The sequence below is a fragment of the Vicugna pacos genome, chromosome 11 (genome assembly GCF_048564905.1).
Source record: "Vicugna pacos chromosome 11, VicPac4, whole genome shotgun sequence".
Classification (NCBI taxonomy): domain Eukaryota; kingdom Metazoa; phylum Chordata; class Mammalia; order Artiodactyla; family Camelidae; genus Vicugna; species Vicugna pacos.
Window position 1 is genome coordinate 3,768,535 of NC_132997.1, and position 18,542 is coordinate 3,787,076.

Sequence of the window (18,542 nt, forward strand, 5' to 3'; positions counted from 1 at the left end):
TCATAGCAAAGAAATATTTGCCAAACCCAAGGCCGTAAAGCTTAAGCCTATGCTTGTTCTCCTAGCTGTTTTATAGTTTTAGATTTCCTATTAAGATCTATGATCCATTTTGAGGTAAATTTTGTATATTTTGTGAGGTGTGGATCAAAGTTCATTTTTTTTGTGTGTATCACTATCTAATTGTTCCAGCACTACATGTTGAAAAGACCCTTTCTCCACAGCATCCTTTTTGAGAATCAATTGTCTGTATAAGTGTTGGTTTAGTTCTGAACATTCTATTGTGTTCCATTATTCTATTTTCCTGTTTTACACCAACACCATAATTTCTGATTACTGTAGCTTTATAAAATAAAGTCTGAAAATCAGATAGTGCAAGTCTTCCAACTTTGTTTTTCTTGTTCAAAGTTGTTTTGGATATTTGGATCCTTTGAATTTTTATATGAATTTTAGAATAAGTTTTTAAATTCCTTACATCCTGTTCTGCCAAAATTCCACCCATGTCTTTGGCCGTCTCCAAAGCCACATTTTCTGAAGAAGTCTCTCTACATCCCAGGTGAAAGGAATTTCACTTTTGTCTGTGCTCAAATCACATTTGATAATATTTGATTACATTTAATCATATTTGGCTATATGTACTTGTCTGATCTTTCCAGCCATATAGTAAATCTCAAAAGATTAGGAATCTTGACTTGGTTCCCTCTGTGTGCTGAGAAACTAGTTCTATGCTTTGCAGGAGTGAGCCCTGCAGTAAGAGGTATCTGCAGCACACATCTAGCTCATTGCTTGAATATTGTCAAGGAATTCTGCAGATTTAGAATTGTTTATTGATTGTTGTCTCCAAGACGGCTCAGTCTTTTTTATTTCTATTGCTACTGCTGCAGTGTCAAAGAACAATGGGCTAATTATTTTCCAAATATCAAATCATACTCTAATTGTGTTGTCACGCAAGTTATGTGCTGCTGTGTCTTAACAACCTGCTTAGTGTTCACAGGCTCCTTCACTCATGGAACATTTGTGAGAATGTCATATCCTTAGAGATAGCAATGCTGACTTTGGCGACCTGAGCAGCAGTATCTGAACTCACTCCTGCTGTTTTTCCAGTGTCCCCTCTAGCCCTCCTCCAGCCCTCCATGGGGGGCCCTGCAGTTCTGCCCTAGGAAAGCCTGTTGCTTCTCAGGAAGACTTCCCTACGAAACATAATCATGTCCTTCTTGTGGGGACATTCAGTCCAGAGACCTGAAAGCAGGGGAAAATGTTTAGCCTGCTTTTGGTAGAACCTAAATTCTTCCATATTTGTTAGAAGCAATTTCAATGAGGAAACTGTTTTGGCATCTAACAAATCAGCATAAATGACTGATGAGGAAGATCAGCTTCCCCATCCCACTCAGTCATCATGTTGATGTGACACTCACATTGGCAAACATTTTCTCCTATGAGCAACGTAAAGTTCAAGACGTTATGAATGGCTTTTTGTTTTTATTTCTTAGACTTTCCACATTCATTGTGTCTCGTGAGATTATATGAATCCTGCTTATTGTCAGCCCAGCACTAAACTTTTTAAAAGGATCACGTGTTTAAAAGGCTAGTGGGCAATTTTTTAGAAGACAGAAATCCTTAGATTTTGGTCCTAGAGTTGAATCGTGGTTAGTGGTGAATGAAAATTCCCGTTAAAATTTTAAATTCAGTGATATAAAGTCTTAAAAATAGTTAAATATTAGTCAATTTCATTAAACACTATAAGAGTTATTTACCTTTAAGCCTGTTTCTGGGGCAATTTTGCAATGATTCCCTCCCTTTATCGATTCCCTCTTTATCAGAATCCTTGAGAGGCCCCTGTCATCATTGTCACTATCGTCATCATCATCATGGAACTGATTCTTCTGGATGATTCTAGGAAAATAAAGAGATGGACGGGATTATGAGTAGGACAGTGTGTGCATATAGAATAAGAACAGCTGTCAGACATTAGATGCAAGATACCCATTTCATTTAGAGAAGAATGTGGTCATGAAATCCTGATGTGGTGAATGAAGGAAGCGGTGGGAACAGGATAGTCAATGGAAAGGAGGAGGAAGTGAGTGAAGTTGAGAGCATAGGTCCTTGGTTAGTTGATCAGCACATTGGTGAGAATGAGAGGAGTGTGATGGCAGAATCATGTCCCTCCCCGGCCACAGGGTAGCCACCTGTGACATGTTACTGTACATGGCAAAAGGGTTGACAGATATTTTAGGATAAAAATCTTAGAGGATTTCTGTCTCCTAAATTGTCTATTAGTTAGCCTTTTAAACCCATGATACATTATTAAAGATTAGTGCAGGGGCACAAATAAAAAGGATTCATATAATCTCACCAGACATACTGAATGTAGAAAGGATAAGGAAGAAAAACAAAAAGGCACTTATAAGTGCCTTGAACCATAAATTGCTCATGAGAGAAAATGTTACACAAGGTGAATGTCACAGCCACATACATACTGACTGAGTGGGATGGGACAAGGGGATCCTGAGATGAGACAATAGGGTGAGTAGCCCGGATTGTCCAGGTGGGCCCAATGTAATCACAGGTGTCCTTAAAATGGAGGATATTTCCCAGCTGAGTTTAAAATCAGAGGGAGGTGTAGCGATGGAGCAATGTTCAGAAAGGCTGCTGACCATGAAAATGGAGGAAGTTGAGGGGCACAAGCTATGGAAGGTGGGTGACCTCTGTAAACTGGGGGGAAAAAAAAGGAAACATTCTCTTCTAGACCCTCTAGAAGGAAGGAACCCTGCTGGTACCTTGAATTTAGCCCAATGAGAACTGTGTTGGATCTCTGACCTACACAGCCATAAGCTGAAAATTCTGTGCTAGTTTAAGCTATTAAGCTTATGGGAATTTGTTACAGTGGTAATAGGAAAATAACATAGTGAGCGGTAGTGTAAGGGATTAAAGGTGTAGGATCGGGTGTGGAGAGAATTCTGACATTTACACCTAAAAAACAACCAGGTGAAGTGGGAAGGTGATTTAAGGAAGACCTACCTGGCAGGGCTGTCAAGCAGACTGGAGCGAGCGAAGCCTTGGAGTTAGAGGAATCAATTAAACCTCTACAAGGAAAATAAGAAATAAAATGTAACAGGGCTTCAGTGTTAGTAGATGTAGGAATGGAAATGGGTAGAGAGATATAAACATTATTTTGAAATTAGCTACAGGTTTGATGACTGCATGTTTGGGAGAGTTAGCCGATGTGTGGATTGAATGCATCCCCTCAAAATCCATCTGTCGATACCTCATCTCCCAGGGTGATGGTACAGGGAGGCGGGGCCTTTGCGAGGTGATTAGTAGGATAAAATGAGGTCATGAGAGTAGAGCCCTCATGAATGGTATTAGTGTTCTTATACAGGGCCCCAAAGTGCTTGCTTCTCTCTCCTCTCTGGGCCATGAAGATAGTGGGAAGACAGCCATCTTCGAGCTGGCAATCCTCTCCCAGATACATTGACCTTGAAAGCCTCAGCCTCCAAACCGTAAGGAATATGCTGGTTGTTTAAGCCACCCGACCCACGGTAATTTGTTACAGAATCCCAGACTGACGAAGACAGTGGAGAATGCCACTGCGTTTGGCACTGATTGCCTGGAGAATGCTGAAACCCAGGGAAGTGGGCAGCACAGACGTTTACTCATTTAATCCTGCCAACACTGTAGGGGATAGAGTCAACATATTCCTCGCTATTTAAAAGGTAAGGAAAAAGAGGCACAAATAATAACAACGACAACGACAACAACAACAACAATAACAATAATTTGTCCAAGATTCACACAGAACTCCCTGGAGGGAGAGTGAGAATTAATACTTATGCAGGCTGGCCCCAGAGCCCCTGCTCATAACTAATAAGTCAGATCACCTTGCTTATTGGGATCAGTTTTTTCAACTGTGATATGAGTGTACTGTGTCCAGTAACTTATAATTTCAAAATACCTCACTGTAAGGGAATCATTAGTTGCAGGCATTACAAACCACAGAAAGCTAGACATACAAAAATAACTTGTTAGGGCAAGATAACCAATAATGTTTTTAAATATTATACCTGCTGCCCCTTTGCAATAAAGTGTTTATTTATAATTCTGTCTGGCTACAGAATAACATCATAATCCTGCATGTGGCTGGTGGCTCCCGTGTTGGACAGCACGGGTCTAGAGAATTTAAATAACTTGCCCAGCCTTGCCCAGGAAGCTCGTGGTGGGATCAGAACTATAGTCTGGGACTGTTCCTTCCTATCCAACAAGTCCCTCATGGAAGTTTAGAAGCTTCTCCTTTGGTGCCCAGATGTCTATCCGTACTTATGACATCTTGTCAGGTGCCCCGGCCTGCTCCTGAACATCAGCCAGAACCCACTTCTGCTCTTTTTTGGCGAGGTAATACCTTCTAGCAACTTTCATTACCTTCTTGGCATCAGTTCTTACCTGGAAGGGTAGTGGCTAGAGATGGAAATGTGTCCACATGACAGGTTTTTCAAAAATATAGTAGGAGTGGTCAAGAGAAGAAAACCTCAGGAATACGAGTGGAAGCATGTCATTTAATATACCAAATGCGTACTTTCAATGTATGTTTGTGTTTCCGAGTCCAGGCTTGTTCTACTCGTGTATTACAGGCCAACACATCAGGAGACAAGGATTTGGGGCAAGAAAGAGCGGCTTAAATTTGTAAAGCCAGCGGAGAAGATGGTAGACCAATGTCCTGGAGAACCATCATCCCAAATCTGAATTCAGGCTCTTATATTAAAAAGGGGAAGCGGGAATGCTTGGTTGTTGCAAACTTGGTGTATGAATTCTTTGTTGTTAGAATCCTTTGTTCTTGCAGCTCTTCACCTGGGTCAGATCCATGTAAACCTCCAACAAGCAAATGTTATTTTCTATTCTGTATCTTGTTATCTTTATACGAATGGAAAAGTGTTAATATCCTTCAAAGTCAGAGCCTTGAGAATAGGGTCTCCTGTATATTTCAGGATCTAGGCTACATTGTTTCACAAAAGGTGCAGAAACAACAAGACTAAGCCTAGGACACAGGGCACAGGGTTAAAGTCAAAGGAACAGATCTAATATGGAGTCAGATTTCTTCTTTCCTATTTCAGTAGTGCCATGGGGAAGGCACTTTGGGCAGCTTTCTGTAGGGTCCTGGAGGCTTTCTCTCTCAGCCTCTGTGCACCTCTATTGAAAACCGGTCATCGCTATTGGCCTGCTGGAAAACCACTCCGCCTGTTTTGCCCTGAAGTTGTGTTCTGTTTATAACTCATCTCTACTCCTTGGAAAACAACTCAATAAAGACTCAGTTGGTTTTCCACCAGCCCTGGGCAGGGGTGAGGGATAGCATGTTATTATTTTATAAAAAAATATATAAAAGAAGTTTTAAGACAACACTGGACACATAGGAGAGAGACAAACAATGCTTCCTGGCTTAAATCAAAAGTGATGACTCAGTGAGTCTATGGCTGCTGTATTTGCTGAGCTAGTTACTCCTTTGCTCCATTACACATTTATTTTAACTGAAAAAGAAATATATGCATATGGATAAAAAAATTCAAACAGAGCAAAAAATACTCAAGTGAAAGAACTTTTCCCTCATCCTCTGTTCCTACACGCCTCCCTGGAGATGCCAATGTTTACAATCCTTTGTGTGCTTTTCCAGATATGCTATGCACGTTCCCACCAATGTATGTAAATTCCTTTAAAGTTTTACTTATTTTTAACTTAAAGGGACTTAAATCCTCAAGTGGCTTCTGCCACAGTAATAGAAAAGAAGAAATCTGACTCCATATTAGATCTGTTCCTTTGACTTTAACCCTGTGCTCTGTCTCCTAGGCTTCATCTTGCTTGTAAAACAATGTTGCCTAGAGCCTAAAATATACAGGAGAGCCTATTCGGAAGGCTCTGACCTTTAAGGGTATTTAACACTTTTCCAATCATATAAAGATAACAAGTTGCAGAATAGAAAATAACGTTTGTTTTGTTGGAGGTTTACAGGGATCTGACCCAGGGAGATAGCTGCAAGAACAAAGGATTCTAACCAGAAGGAATTCCTACACCAAGAAGTTTGCAAAAACCAAGCACATAGGAAAGCAGCCTGAATTCTGACTTGGGGAGATGGTTTTCTAGGACATTAGTTTGCCATCTAGGTCTACAGAAACTTGCTATTCCATGCCCCAACACTTGGTCTCCCAACTTACTGGCCTGTCCTGCACTGAGGAGAATGAATTTGGACTCAATAACACTTCTACCTACCTAGCAAGCTGGGTACTGGGACTGAGGGCAGCTCTCCCACACACAGGGGCCTAAGGTGAGCCCTTGATTATTCCCAGAGGTTGGGGTGTGGTTTACCCAGGAGGGATGGGGACTATACACCAACACTCAGGCAGTCTGCTCCTTCTGGGGCTCTGACATTTTACCTCCCGCTCCCTGCCAGCCCAACACTTGGGACAGTGGAGCTAAGGCAGAGATCGTGCCTGCCTGTTTCCCAGCGTGTAAAAGGGGAACATGTACTCTTCCCAAGGTAGTTCTGAGAAACAACACCTGCGGGTGCTTGGTTCCCGGAGCAACAGTAAACCTAGCTCCTTGTGGGGGCAACGGGTGTGATACCCGTAGGGTTTCTGCAGAGACCTTAGCTGGAGGGCTGGGCCAGGGACGTAAAATATGAGCTGTGGGCAATGACGGGTTAGAGAAGGGTGTATAGGCAGGACTGCTGCCTCCTTCGGGATGCCCCAAGAGGTAAAACGCTTTCTCCCCATCTCTGCTACTCCCCTCCCAATTCCAGATAACTGCCTTCTCTCTGCTCCTCCTGTCCATGTGTCTCCCTCCACTTTTCCCCTCCTCCCCTCCTCCTCCCCTCTTCTCCCTCCCTCGGTTCCCCTTCTCTCTCAGGACCCAGAGCAGATCGATGGCCCTCCTGCGCATGCGCAGTCGCTGCCAGCTGGACCGCGGTTTGGAAGCTCCAGCTCCGAGCCGGGGATCGGCCCCAATGGCTTCTCAGCTCTGTCGCCCTGTAGGCCTTTGGCTCCTGCCTGGGGCCGGGGCCTCTGGCTGTGGAAGTGCAAGGTGAGGGGATATCGGGAAAGGGGTGAGGCGGCTGCGGGAGGGCGGTCGGCGTGTCACAGCCCCCCAGGGCGCCAGTCAGCGTGTGTTCAGCTGGATTGCTCGGGCCAGGCCCCTCTGCCCGCGCCACCTGCCCTGGCGCACCGGCCACAGCTGCCCAGGGCCAGGTGTGCCCCTGCCGCCTCTTGACCCAGCCGGGCTCCCCTCAGTCCGCGGCTGGCGTCCCCTTCCCCTCTCCCTCCCTCGAGTCCTCTCCTCCCGGGCTTCCTCTCCTTGGCCGCCGACCCGTCCCCACCACTGGGCGGGCTGTGTCCCGGGCGGGCGGGGTCTGCACACCCGGACGGGGCGGGCGGCTTGGGCTGGGGCTGGGGCTGGCCTCCGAGCGGGGCTGCAGCCCGCGTCCCCCACCCCGCTCTCCCTGCCCCGCGACCCCGGGGCTGCCTTCCTCTCCCTTTCCCGATCCCTGAGGTCAAGATTAGCGGCGTGGGCGCTGCTCCCTGGGCTGAGAGCCCGCGGCGGTAATGCCCAGCTTCTCCTGGTGGAGTCGGGAAAATGGAGCAGCAGTGCTGAGGGAGCTTCTGTCTCCTTGATCAGTATTTCTGCCCCAGGTAAGTACCTTGAACTCTTTCAGGTGTTATGATGGCGGTGCTTGTTGATGTAACGTGTTTTTATACTGAGAGGAATTACAGTGGTGAAAGCAGGGCTTTGTTCAGTTAAAAATGAGCTGAAGGCATGAGGCTGTCTCATCCTCCATCCTTCACTCTCCCAGGGTGAAACGTGAGACCGTTGATCTTAAAAAGATACTTATAGTCCCTAACTAGTCCAGCCCAGCTATTGTGTGTTAACAGGAACAGCACAACCCGAGGCGTTGGAGACCCAGTGACACTGCACTACTAAAGAGCTCCTGGCAAAATCTGGTTTGTTTTGTTTTGTTTTGTTTTTCTTTGTTTTTCTTAAATTGTGGGACAGACTAGTAGTATAGAGGGAAAAATAATTGGCAAGAAGGATTTTTTCATATAACAGCTTTATTGTGATATTGTTCACACACCATGAAGTCCACCCACTTAAATGTTACAATTCAGCAGCTTTTAGCATATTCACATTTGTGCAACCATTATTATTCCAGAACGTTTTCATCACATCAGAAAGACCAGTTGAAATGCATGACCTATCCACCCCTTCCCAGTGGTGGTTCTAAAGAAGTTTCTTGGCTGTTTCTGACCATAAATTAACTTGTTACATTCCATGAAATATCTAGGAGGAATTCTAATCAGAATTGCAATGAATCTGTCTATCAAAGCAGGAAGAATTAATGTCTTTATGGCATAAACTTCTACACATGAATATATCTGGGACCCTATCTTTTCATCTATCCAGAGCCATGCCTATGGGAAATCCTCATTAATTCTTGGGTTTGTGAATGATGAGGCTCAATACATCATTAGATGCAACTGTAGCCTTTCACTGAAGAGAAAAGTAACCTCGTAGAAGCCAAGTGATTCTCTGATGGTTAGAATGAGTGACCGCCAGTGCTGGAGTGTTCGAGTGGACTTGGTGCTTGCAGAGTTCTCCACCACCTACAGCTAAGGGGATTACCGTGTTCTTTTACTTTTTTTTATGGCGTTGCTTTTATTTTTACTTATTATATAAAATTATTTTTTATTGAAGTGTAGTCAATTTACCATGTTAGCTTCAGATGTACAGCAGAGATTCAGTTATAAGCTTATGCATATGTTTATAAATGTTTTTCAGATTGTTTTTAGTACAACTCATTACAAGTAATTGAAAATAGTACCCTGTGCTATATAGTAGGTCCTTGTCATTTATTTTATATTTATTAATGTGTATCTGTTAATCCTCCCTTTCCTGCCTGCTAACAACAGTTTGCTTTCTATGTCCATGAGTCTATTTCTAGCAGCACCGTTTTTGCTAGCAATATATGCTGGTTGGCTCTTTTCTGTTTCAGTAATTCCATCTTATGTGTGGGCGTTTTTCTTCTGGTGGGCCTGTGTGTGGTGTGCACACGTGATAATAGAGATCTGTATTTGGGAGGACTCCAGGCCTTGTGTAGTCCCTCGTATGGAGCGCCCACTGAACTGATGCTTGAACTTGGAAGAAAACAGTAAAAGTTGGAATTTCCACCATGGTTGAGACTTCCAGGTTTCTATAACCTGTTTAGCCCACCTAAATTTTGGCTGCACCCATACTGGATAATTTGGTGGAACTTCATGGTATGGTGGTATAGAGACAGGGCCTTGTATGCTTCTTCTCTTTCCTTTTTCTAACAGTCATTCTCCTGGGCCTTCCAGGTACTCCCCCAGAAGGGCCCAGGGCTGGCTTGGTGCTGCACTTAGGCAATATTTGTTAATAAGTCCCTTTCCTCATCTCTTCTGAGCCTCCATTTCCTTCTCTGCACAATGAGGGCTTAGACTAGATAAGTGCTTTTCAGTTTCTTTTAAAGCCATGTTTCCTTTGAGAAACAGAAAATGCAAATCTCTCCTCCCATCCCAACCCTTTAGATTTTGACACGTCCTCCAAGGAGTCACATAGCTCTTTGTGGTAAATTGATGTGATTGTGATTCCACGTGGCACAGAAAAGACTCTTCAGAGATTGATTGCAGGGAGAGGGCAGGAAAGGGGCAGTAAGTCACACTTTCTTGTGTGAGCACTGGAGCAAAGGCTTGGGTTTAAATACGGTGTCTGATGTGGCATCTCTCTAATCTTGCACAATGTGATAAACCTCTATCCCTAGTTTCTTAATGTGTCAAGTTGGGGTGGTAATATTTTAAGGCTTTTGTGAAACATTATACACATAAGCCATTTGTGTCTCTGTAGATACAAGACCTGCTAGAGAGTCGGAATTTCTTTAAAAATACATATATATTGTCCACAGCACTCTGTCTGTGTGTATTTTGAAGTTCCTGGAGGGTGAGGGTTGAGTGTAATGTCCATTGTGGGACAGGTGGCCCATGGGTCTGTGTGCCTCAGATTTCCCCCTCCTCCCCAGTCCTCTTCCTCTCAGTCCAGGATGAAGTTCCCTAGTAGATTTACACAGAGGTCTTGTGGAAATGGCTCTTCATTTTATTGTTTCACCAAGAAGGGCTGCCATCATGATCTCTGTGGCCAGGTTTTGGTGACCTGAAGGCTATGCAATTGGGGATTTCTATTTAATAAAAAGAAAAAAAAATTACAAATACAAAATTAGACCTAGGTTGGTGGCAAGGGCTTTTGAAAGTGGGGACCATTAGCTTTGTTAGCTTCAGGTGCAGTGGCCTCTGGCCACAAGGACACATCCTCATGCTCTGAAGTTGGAGGGACCAGTGGGTTCAGTGGGAATATTTACTGAGTGCATCTCATGGGCTGCGCATTGTCTTAATTGTACTGTGTGTTCCTTATTTGAGACAGTGAGCTCATTTAAACACAATAGCCTCTTTAAAATATTAGACTTTTTATTTTTAGATGTAATGTAGATTCCCATGTAGTTGTAAGAGATAATATGGAGAGGGCCTATGGGCTCTTTGCCCAATTTTCTTTAATGGTTCCATCTTGCAAAGTTGGGGTACTATTCATTCGTGACTCACTAATCCTTTTAGGTTTGTGTTATTGCCCTCATTTCTATTTATGAATAAACTGGTGTTTAGAGAAGCACACAGGTCTGCCCAGGTCAACCACGTGGTTAGTGTAGATTTGGGTGGAATGTGGGCTTGGCATTTCCAAGCAATACCATTATGATGGTCTGTGGCAGGGAGCAGCATTCATTTTGCTTGTTTATTCATTCATTCAACAAACATTTATTGAATAAACTCTGTGGTTCAGATGCTTTCATAGGGTTATCTGATTCTTCAGCAGTATGGAGAATCAGGTAATATTTTCTTTTTTTTTTTAATATGAGAAAAATATCTCTGAGAGGTTATAACCTCCCCAAAGGAAAAATAGCTCATAAATGAGGGATAGTACACTTGTACAGTTCCTTCTTCTTATGCAGGTGGTACCCTAGGCATTTTACATCTGCATAATTCCATAATCCAGATATATTCTTGTAAGGCAAGGAGTTTTTTTTTAATTGAATTATAGTCAAGTTTACAATGTTGTGTCAATTGCAAGGTGGGTTTTTTTTTTGAATTTTGAATTGAGAAAATATTTTTTGAGGGGGTTAATTAAGTTTATTTATTTGTTTCATTGTTCTAAAATGAGGTACTGAGGATTGAGCCTAGGTCCTTGAACATGCTAAGCACATGCTCTACCACTGAACTGTACCCTCCTCCCCAAAGCAAGTTTTCTTACCCATTATTCTGCACCTTAGGAGTTCAAATAAATTGGAGTTGAAATCCAGATATTTTGATCCTACTATGGTTCTTTGCATTATATCCTGCTGAGGGGTGGGGAAGCAGTTCCTTTATTCATTCCTTTATTCAGCAGTTTTGAGCACCGACTGCATCAGGGCCTGCCTAGGTGGTTGGAAACAGAAAACAAGAAATGACCCTTTTCTGCAGGGGATGGAAGCCTAGACCAAAAGCTGGGCAATGTGATCTGAGCTTCAGTAGCCATGTGCAGACGCTGAGGACAAACTTATCCACGATTTGCTTGGACTTCCCTTGCCTTCTGGCTGGTGCACACCAGGTCGCTGCAACCCAGTGAGGCCCGCAGCCCACAGCACAGTATGTACATCGATTTACCCTCCCTTCTCGGCAGGGACTGCAACATGAGCGCCCCTGACTACGTGCAGTGTGCTGAGGACCACCAGACTCTCCCCGTTGTCGTCCAACCCGTGGGGATCATCTTAGAGAATTTCTTTTGCATCTATAATGGAATCTCCTTGGTGAGCCAAATCAGCCCGTGCGGCTCCCAGTGGGCACTCTGTATCTACTATAGGTATCACTATGTGCCCGAGAATGGATGGAGTGACTCCCAGACCCACCGCAATGTCGTGGGCCTTGTCACCATTACCAACTGCCTCTTGGCCAAGACCTTCTAGAAGCTCCATGCACAGAGGAGCTGTATGGCACCACGCGCTATGACTCTCAGCTCTTTGTCTTTGTGCTGTATGGGGAGGTGGCCGAGCAGCCGCGCACCGACGTGGCCTTCAATCTACGAGGACTGCAGGCTGGTGGAGAAGAGGATCGACGACTTCACTGAGTCACTCTTCATCTTGCCCAAGTCCAAGTGGCTGGATGGGGCCCCCGAAAATTCTGGGGAGAAGACCCCCCTCCTCTACATCCTATTTGAGTAGGAGGACATCGTGGGACTGGACACAGACAGCAGGCAAGTCAACCTGAAGGCCGGGCCACCCTGGCTGTGTGAAAGATTGCTTCCCTACATCCAGAATGGGATCAGCAAGGAGGAGGGCTGTCTTGTAGCCAAGGCGGGAAGGAGGTGCAGCCCGCCGGTTTTCAGACATTTAAAAGTAAATCTGCTTTTGTTTCAGAGAGATACTTTTAGGGTTAGTGTGGACACTTACTCCCCCTTTTCAGCCAGGAAACTTGGTGGGACCCCTGGAGTTGCTGTCCAATAGAGTAGCCACAGCCACTGATGTTAGGAGTGCTGGGGAGGAGGCTGGTCTGAGCTGAGATGTGCTGTAGGTCAAATGCACATCAGACGCTGAAACTTGTCTAGTAAAAAGAATATAAACTATCTTGTTACTTTCTATATTGATTACATGTCAAAATGATAGTATTTTACATACAGTAGAATAAGTAAGGTCTGTTCTTAAAATCAGTTACTTGTTTTTTTTTTTTTTTACATTTTAAACGTGGCAACTGGGAAACATTATTTACATGACTCTCATTTCATTCCTGTTGGACAGCCTGTCCTGGGACAGTTTCATCCCTTCGCTTATAGATGAGACTCTGATTCCCGAGACGCAGAACGAGGTGCTGGTTGAGCTCGGGGTGGAGCCGGTGTCTCCTGCCTCCCAGGCCCAGCACTAGCACGGCTCAGGCCCTCTCCCCTGCCTGACAGCCACCATGCCAATTTAGGACATCAGAAACACTGCCAGGGGCATCCGAATGAGCTCCTTATGCAGGGAAAGGCGTGTCACGGAGAATGGAACAGAGCAGGGAAAAATTCGTCCTCACTTTGTCCCTGTGATTATGGCAAAGGCCCCACTCTGCCTTGGAAGGGCAGACGAGCTCTTCTGGGCTGCCTACCCCCTCACCCTCTACTATGTTTCCCTGTGTATCTTTCAAGCTGTCCCTCGGGCAGAAGAGGGTGAGATGTCTTTGCCGAGAGGTGGTCCCCCTTTACTGGGGAGATTGAGGGGAGCTGTGTCCCCCCCGGCCTGCGGTCTCGGGCCTTGAGTCTCGAGAGCGTTCATGGCGGTCCCACAGGTGACGGTCGGAGGACATGACACGTGCTGCCGGGCCCGCTGTGCAGGAGGGGCTCTGTGATTGTCTGATTCTAAGGTCAGATTCTCCTTTCTTGTTGTTGGTAAGATGGAGGAGAAGAAGCCAGAGAATTGATAAAAAGAAAATCCACACCAGTCCTGTGAATGACAGACAAAGGGGATCCGTGTCCCACCTGCGTATGGTGCCTGGCGGGCTCTGGATTAATTTTCACTTCCTCCCCGGACATTCCTCTATGGCTTAAGGAAGGGGAGAGGCATGTCGTGGCCATGATCTGTACTTGTCCTCACATGGTCCTGTGATCTACATGCCCACACTACCCTTCTGCTCCTTGGAGATGAGGTGTCAGGTTTAGGAAACTGGGCACTGCTGAGGGCATAGCTGCCAGAACCGTGCTACACCAAGGCTGGCTCCGTTCACCTGACCTGTCACCTCCTGTTGAGTCCCAAGGCGTCATTCAAGGTAGGCGCATCGGTGCAATGTAAGCAGGGACCACCTTCTCGCCCTGGACAGACTGGTGGGTGAGCAGTGGAAGCCCGGAGCCCTGCACCAGCCCCCAGGCCAGTGCCTCCTCTTTCGTCAAAGGAGGCACTGGTGACATTTTTGCTCAGCAACTGCTTGGCTTTGAGTCTGCAGACCCACCAGAGAATGCCAGATTGTTTTTGCCTTTTGAAGTCTGCCCTTGGGATTTGGTGGAGTAGCTGGATGTGTGCTTAGCCCATAGTGGTTGACACTGTCACCATTGTTTACCCAGAACCTCGTGTACCAGGCATGGCTCCAGGCATCAAAATACAGCAGCGCATTAAACCTCCCTCCTTGTGGGTCTGTCTGTTTTGGTACCACAAGGGCTCAGCCAGCATCTGAACGTCAGCGAGATAACGCGGCCAGTGAGCTCGGGTCAAGCACGTTCTCCTCCAGTCACTTTTACTCCATAGTTGCTTTTACTATTCCACAGTCATTAATTTTTTAAACAATGCTTTGGTTCAGGAGCAGAACCTAATTCTCCCCTGTTCCTCTTGGTGGGAGTGAGTAACATTGTCCAGCTTGAAGTGTGAACACATTTTGTAGCCCAAAAGCTGTCTACACGCAACTAGGTGAAGTTTTGGTTTGGGGCGCTGACCACGTTGGGGTCCCCCGGCAGCACCGCTCCCCTCAGGCCCCTGCCTTCCCTGGATCAGGAGGTGAGGGTGGGTCTCACCGTCCCCGCGTCCCTGTCCTCATCACACTCACGTAATTTCTTGCAAATGCTGTCAGTTATTTTTGTTCTTGTGTGTTTCTTATTTTCGCTTTTCCTCTTTTCCTTTTTCTATTTTCCTTTTTCTCTTATACCACCCTGTGAGCATGTTGTTGGGTCTGAAAATGTGGGCTGTGCACACCCTGCATTGGAATAGCCAGATCGCCCTCTGTGCTGTCTCCATCGCTTTAAAAAGCAAAAACTTAACAGTTGCCATGATTCATATATTATCCTAGTCATCTTCTTATTTTCTAGTTTTTTGGAATTTTTGCTCTGTTAGCACATCACCCACTGGAGTTTGATACCTGTTAAAGTCCTTGCTTTGAGGAACCTGTTTGTTCCTCCTTATATTTGGTAACAAATGCTCTCTTACTAACTTTGTTTATTTGTTTTGAAGAAGAGAGATGCGAATTGATTTAGGCGGCTGCTGAGGGATTTTTTTCATGGAGTATTTAAACTTGGAAAGTCAAAATCTGCAGCACCTTGCTTGATTCTGGCTTTTACACAAACGTGCTCGGCACACGGTTCCTGGCTGTCGCTGTGTGACGTGCGTGACTGTGCTTCCTGGCCGGCGGTCACTGGTGAGGAAGTGGCCGGCTCGGGGGTGAGCAGCTGCAGTGGACTCTGTTGGAGGAAGCAGTCACCAGTTTTTTGTTTTTCTGGTTTTATTTTTGCATTCACCTTCCCAGAGCCATTTACTTTATTTTGCATTCATAGAGGGGCAGGAGCGGGTCTAAAACCATGCCACTCTTTTGTTCCCTTTATGAGGCTGGTTTTTCTAAGTATCAGGAAAACATTGCCTTGTCCTAAGGAGCTGGTTCACTTGGATCTGGTGGACACAGGGACCGCTAAAGGGGACCGTAGCTTCCTCTCTTCTTCAGCCAGTGGGTATTCAGAGCCGGGTCTGTGGTTTGCCTCAGCAGCCGTGCAGGCCTCCCTGCACCGGCCTTTACTTTTACCCCTTTTTGGCAGTTAATAGCTGACTCTGTGTCTGTTGCAGCTGATGTCCACCACTGACGGCCATGTCGTTATTTTGCGGTAGTGAGTCTCCAACACCCCTGTCAGCCGTGAAGGGACCTTGCATTCTCACCCCGACCCTGTTTCATCTCACCCAGGGGAAGGGTTTGGCCACCACCGTCATGCTGGACATGAGGCCTTGTTTCTCCTTTCATGCTCTGGTCCAAATGTGGACACTTCATCCTTCACTGACTTGGTCTCGCTTGAGACAGTCCAGACTTTCTGAAAGAGTCCATCACATTCTGGGGGGGGAACAGAACAAAAGTAAGAGTCGCAAGTAGGAGTCAAGGCTGTCTGGGTTGGCAAATGCAGGCTGGGATCTGTGATGTCTGGTCTGTGCCCTGGAAACAGGCCTTTCCCGTGGCTCCCGAGAGAAAAGGGGTTGGAGCGAGAACAGACTTGCCTGGGTTCCTACCATCCTCATCTACTCACTGACATGAGTGTCAGCTAACTAGGAGCTCCCCCAAACCTCGGGCCCTTCAAAGCTCAGACCACGGGAGATCCTTGAGTCCCTTCTCCTGGTCCTTCTTTGTGAGAATCCAGTGCCTTCTGAGGTGACCGGCAGCAGGAGATGCCTATCCCTCCAGGGAACTCCCATCGGAGGACTGTGACTCAGTGCACCTTGCTGTGAGCTTAACGGTTTCCATCCGTGCTCCCTGCAGAACCAGACTTGAGACTGGCTTAGCGACAGAAATGACAAGACTGATTCCAGGGCAGGGCCAGGTGGAGGGAACAGTGGAAATTGAATGTGACCTCAAAAACCTAGGTGGGTGATGGGGCTGTTACTAAAATGGGGAGCCTGGGAGGTACCTGCCAGGAATCGAAGTCTAGAGTAAATGGTGGTCATAAGGCTTTTTTATTTTTTTGACATAAGGCATTTTTAAGATGCCATTTGTCATCCAAGTTAGGACTTCCAAGAGGCACTCGGGTCTATGAGCCTGGGGCTCAGGTGAAGGAGCCGGACTAGAGATACACGTTAGGATTCGTCATTCTTAGCTGGTGTTCACAGCCGTGCAAGTGGATCAGCTCATCTCAAGAGGTGCAGACTTTGGCTGGTGGGGGCAGGGCTGTGCCTGGTTTGGAGGAAAGCCCAGACCATGCAGCTTTGGTGTGTCAGTCAGCGGCGTTTGTGATTTTCAGAGCAATGGCATTTATCCTTAAGGTTCTGGGGGGTGGGCAGGGCCACCCAGGAAGAAATCTGAAGGGAGGGTTTTGGCCACGTGTGCACATCTTGGGACGATCCAGAGGCTGCAGGGTCCACAAGGGGAAACTCCTCAGAAGCTGGAGTCGCAGTGGGGAGTTGGGAGAATGTAGTCACACTCTCCTGTGAGGAAGGGAGGGAGGCCTCGGGAGTCCGCACCCTAGCGGACTCTCTTTCCCACGAACAAAAGGCAATCAGACAGAAGATTTGAAGTGAGAAGGGATGGGCGCTGGGAGAGGAGCCAACCTGGAGAAAGGTGGTTGAACAATTCTGGAATAGTCTCCCTGAAAAATAGAGTTAAAAATACCCAGACTCTTAAGAATATTGATAGTGACTGGGGAGGAGGCAGTTGTTTTTCTGGCCTCCTAAGGGTAAGGTATGTATCCAGGGATACACAGAAGAATCGGGCAGTCTGTTCCGGGGGCTTCACCCGTACCAGGGGGAAAAGTGCAAGTTTAAAGGGGGAGAAGGGCAGCTGAGGGAAACTAGCCAGGCCCCGTGTCACGTAACAGTCGGCCGCCCTACTTGCGTGTTGCATTCACATCCATGCCTCCCAAATGGGCGGTGGCAGCCCTGTTTTGAAGATTGGGAAGCCTTCTCAGAGGGGTTAAGGAATTGGTCCATTTAGCGGCTAGTAAATGCTGTAGCAGGATTCAAGCAGGGCCTTGTCAGACTTCAAGGGCATGTTCTCTCTACTAATTCCGGTACCTCCCCGTTGTACCTGAAATGGTGAAGTGAGTCAGTTTCGGACCCTTTCAGAGAAAGTACGCTTTAAGTGCCTCAGGACTGTTGCACAAAGCTCAGTGTTCTTTGATGGTTCGGAAGCACCGCAGTGCTTTTTGCTCCACAGATGTAGGGTCTTACTCTTTTGACGATGGTGTGGTTGTAAATGATGTACAGGTGCAAAACCACACTTAGCAGCTTCTGAAGGGAAACTCTCCAGTTCTCCCTTGATCCACTTTCTTCCACGGGATGTAACTGTGCTGCAGCGTAGGCCTGAGCTTTCCGTATGGAGTGAGGGTTTGATATCCAAATTAAACATAAAACAGTCAGATGGAGAAAATCGAAGATGACAATATATTTTCGGGTTTCATTAGACAAGATATACTATCTGTTAATGGCCCATAAAGCGAATGAAATTGAGTACAGAACATTGCATTTCTTACTTTCTACTGAGAGATGTCTTCCAACATAAGATTCTCTGCTTTGGAACTTCAGCTCTGCCACTAGGGCGCCTGTCATTGTGTTGGTGTGATTGCATTTACACAGTGCATGTAATCTGGGCTTCCTTAGCCCCAAACACTCCAGTGCAGAATCATAGGCTGCAGCCATCACTTAGTTATACAAATACTTCTAAAACTATATGATACCAAAAGAAAATAAATAAAAATAGAGAGAGGGAGATTGCCTTTATCAAAGTTCCTTTGGATTTTAACTGCAAAGTGTTGTTGAGCAGCTCTGGTTTCCTTTGGATATGAATATATACATTTCTTTGCATGTAACTTGGATTTTAGGCTTGAACACCAAGCTCTTGTTTTCCATGAGCCACAAAAATCATAGCCAAATGACACACCTATGAAACATTTTATTCTTTTTATCTGAGACAGAATCCTTGAATTTGGGACTTGAGCTGTGATTTTGCTGTTTGCTCTTCCCACCCCTCTTGTCACCTCACTCCTTTTTCCCACGTGGC

At 45.9% G+C, this 18,542-nt stretch overlaps 1 protein-coding gene across 1 annotated transcript in view; it reads left to right on the top strand.

The window, feature by feature from the left end:
• Positions 1-3,371: 3,371 nt before the first annotated feature.
• Positions 3,372-18,542, top strand: part of LOC140699568 (uncharacterized) — a 40,948-nt gene continuing 25,777 nt past the window's right edge. The window contains exons 1-3 of the mRNA XM_072972221.1: positions 3,372-3,497; positions 6,886-7,059; positions 7,905-7,973. Coding sequence (XP_072828322.1) covers positions 3,414-3,497; positions 6,886-7,059; positions 7,905-7,973 — 327 coding nt within the window. The 5' untranslated portion in view covers positions 3,372-3,413. The remainder of the gene's footprint in view (positions 3,498-6,885; positions 7,060-7,904; positions 7,974-18,542) is intronic.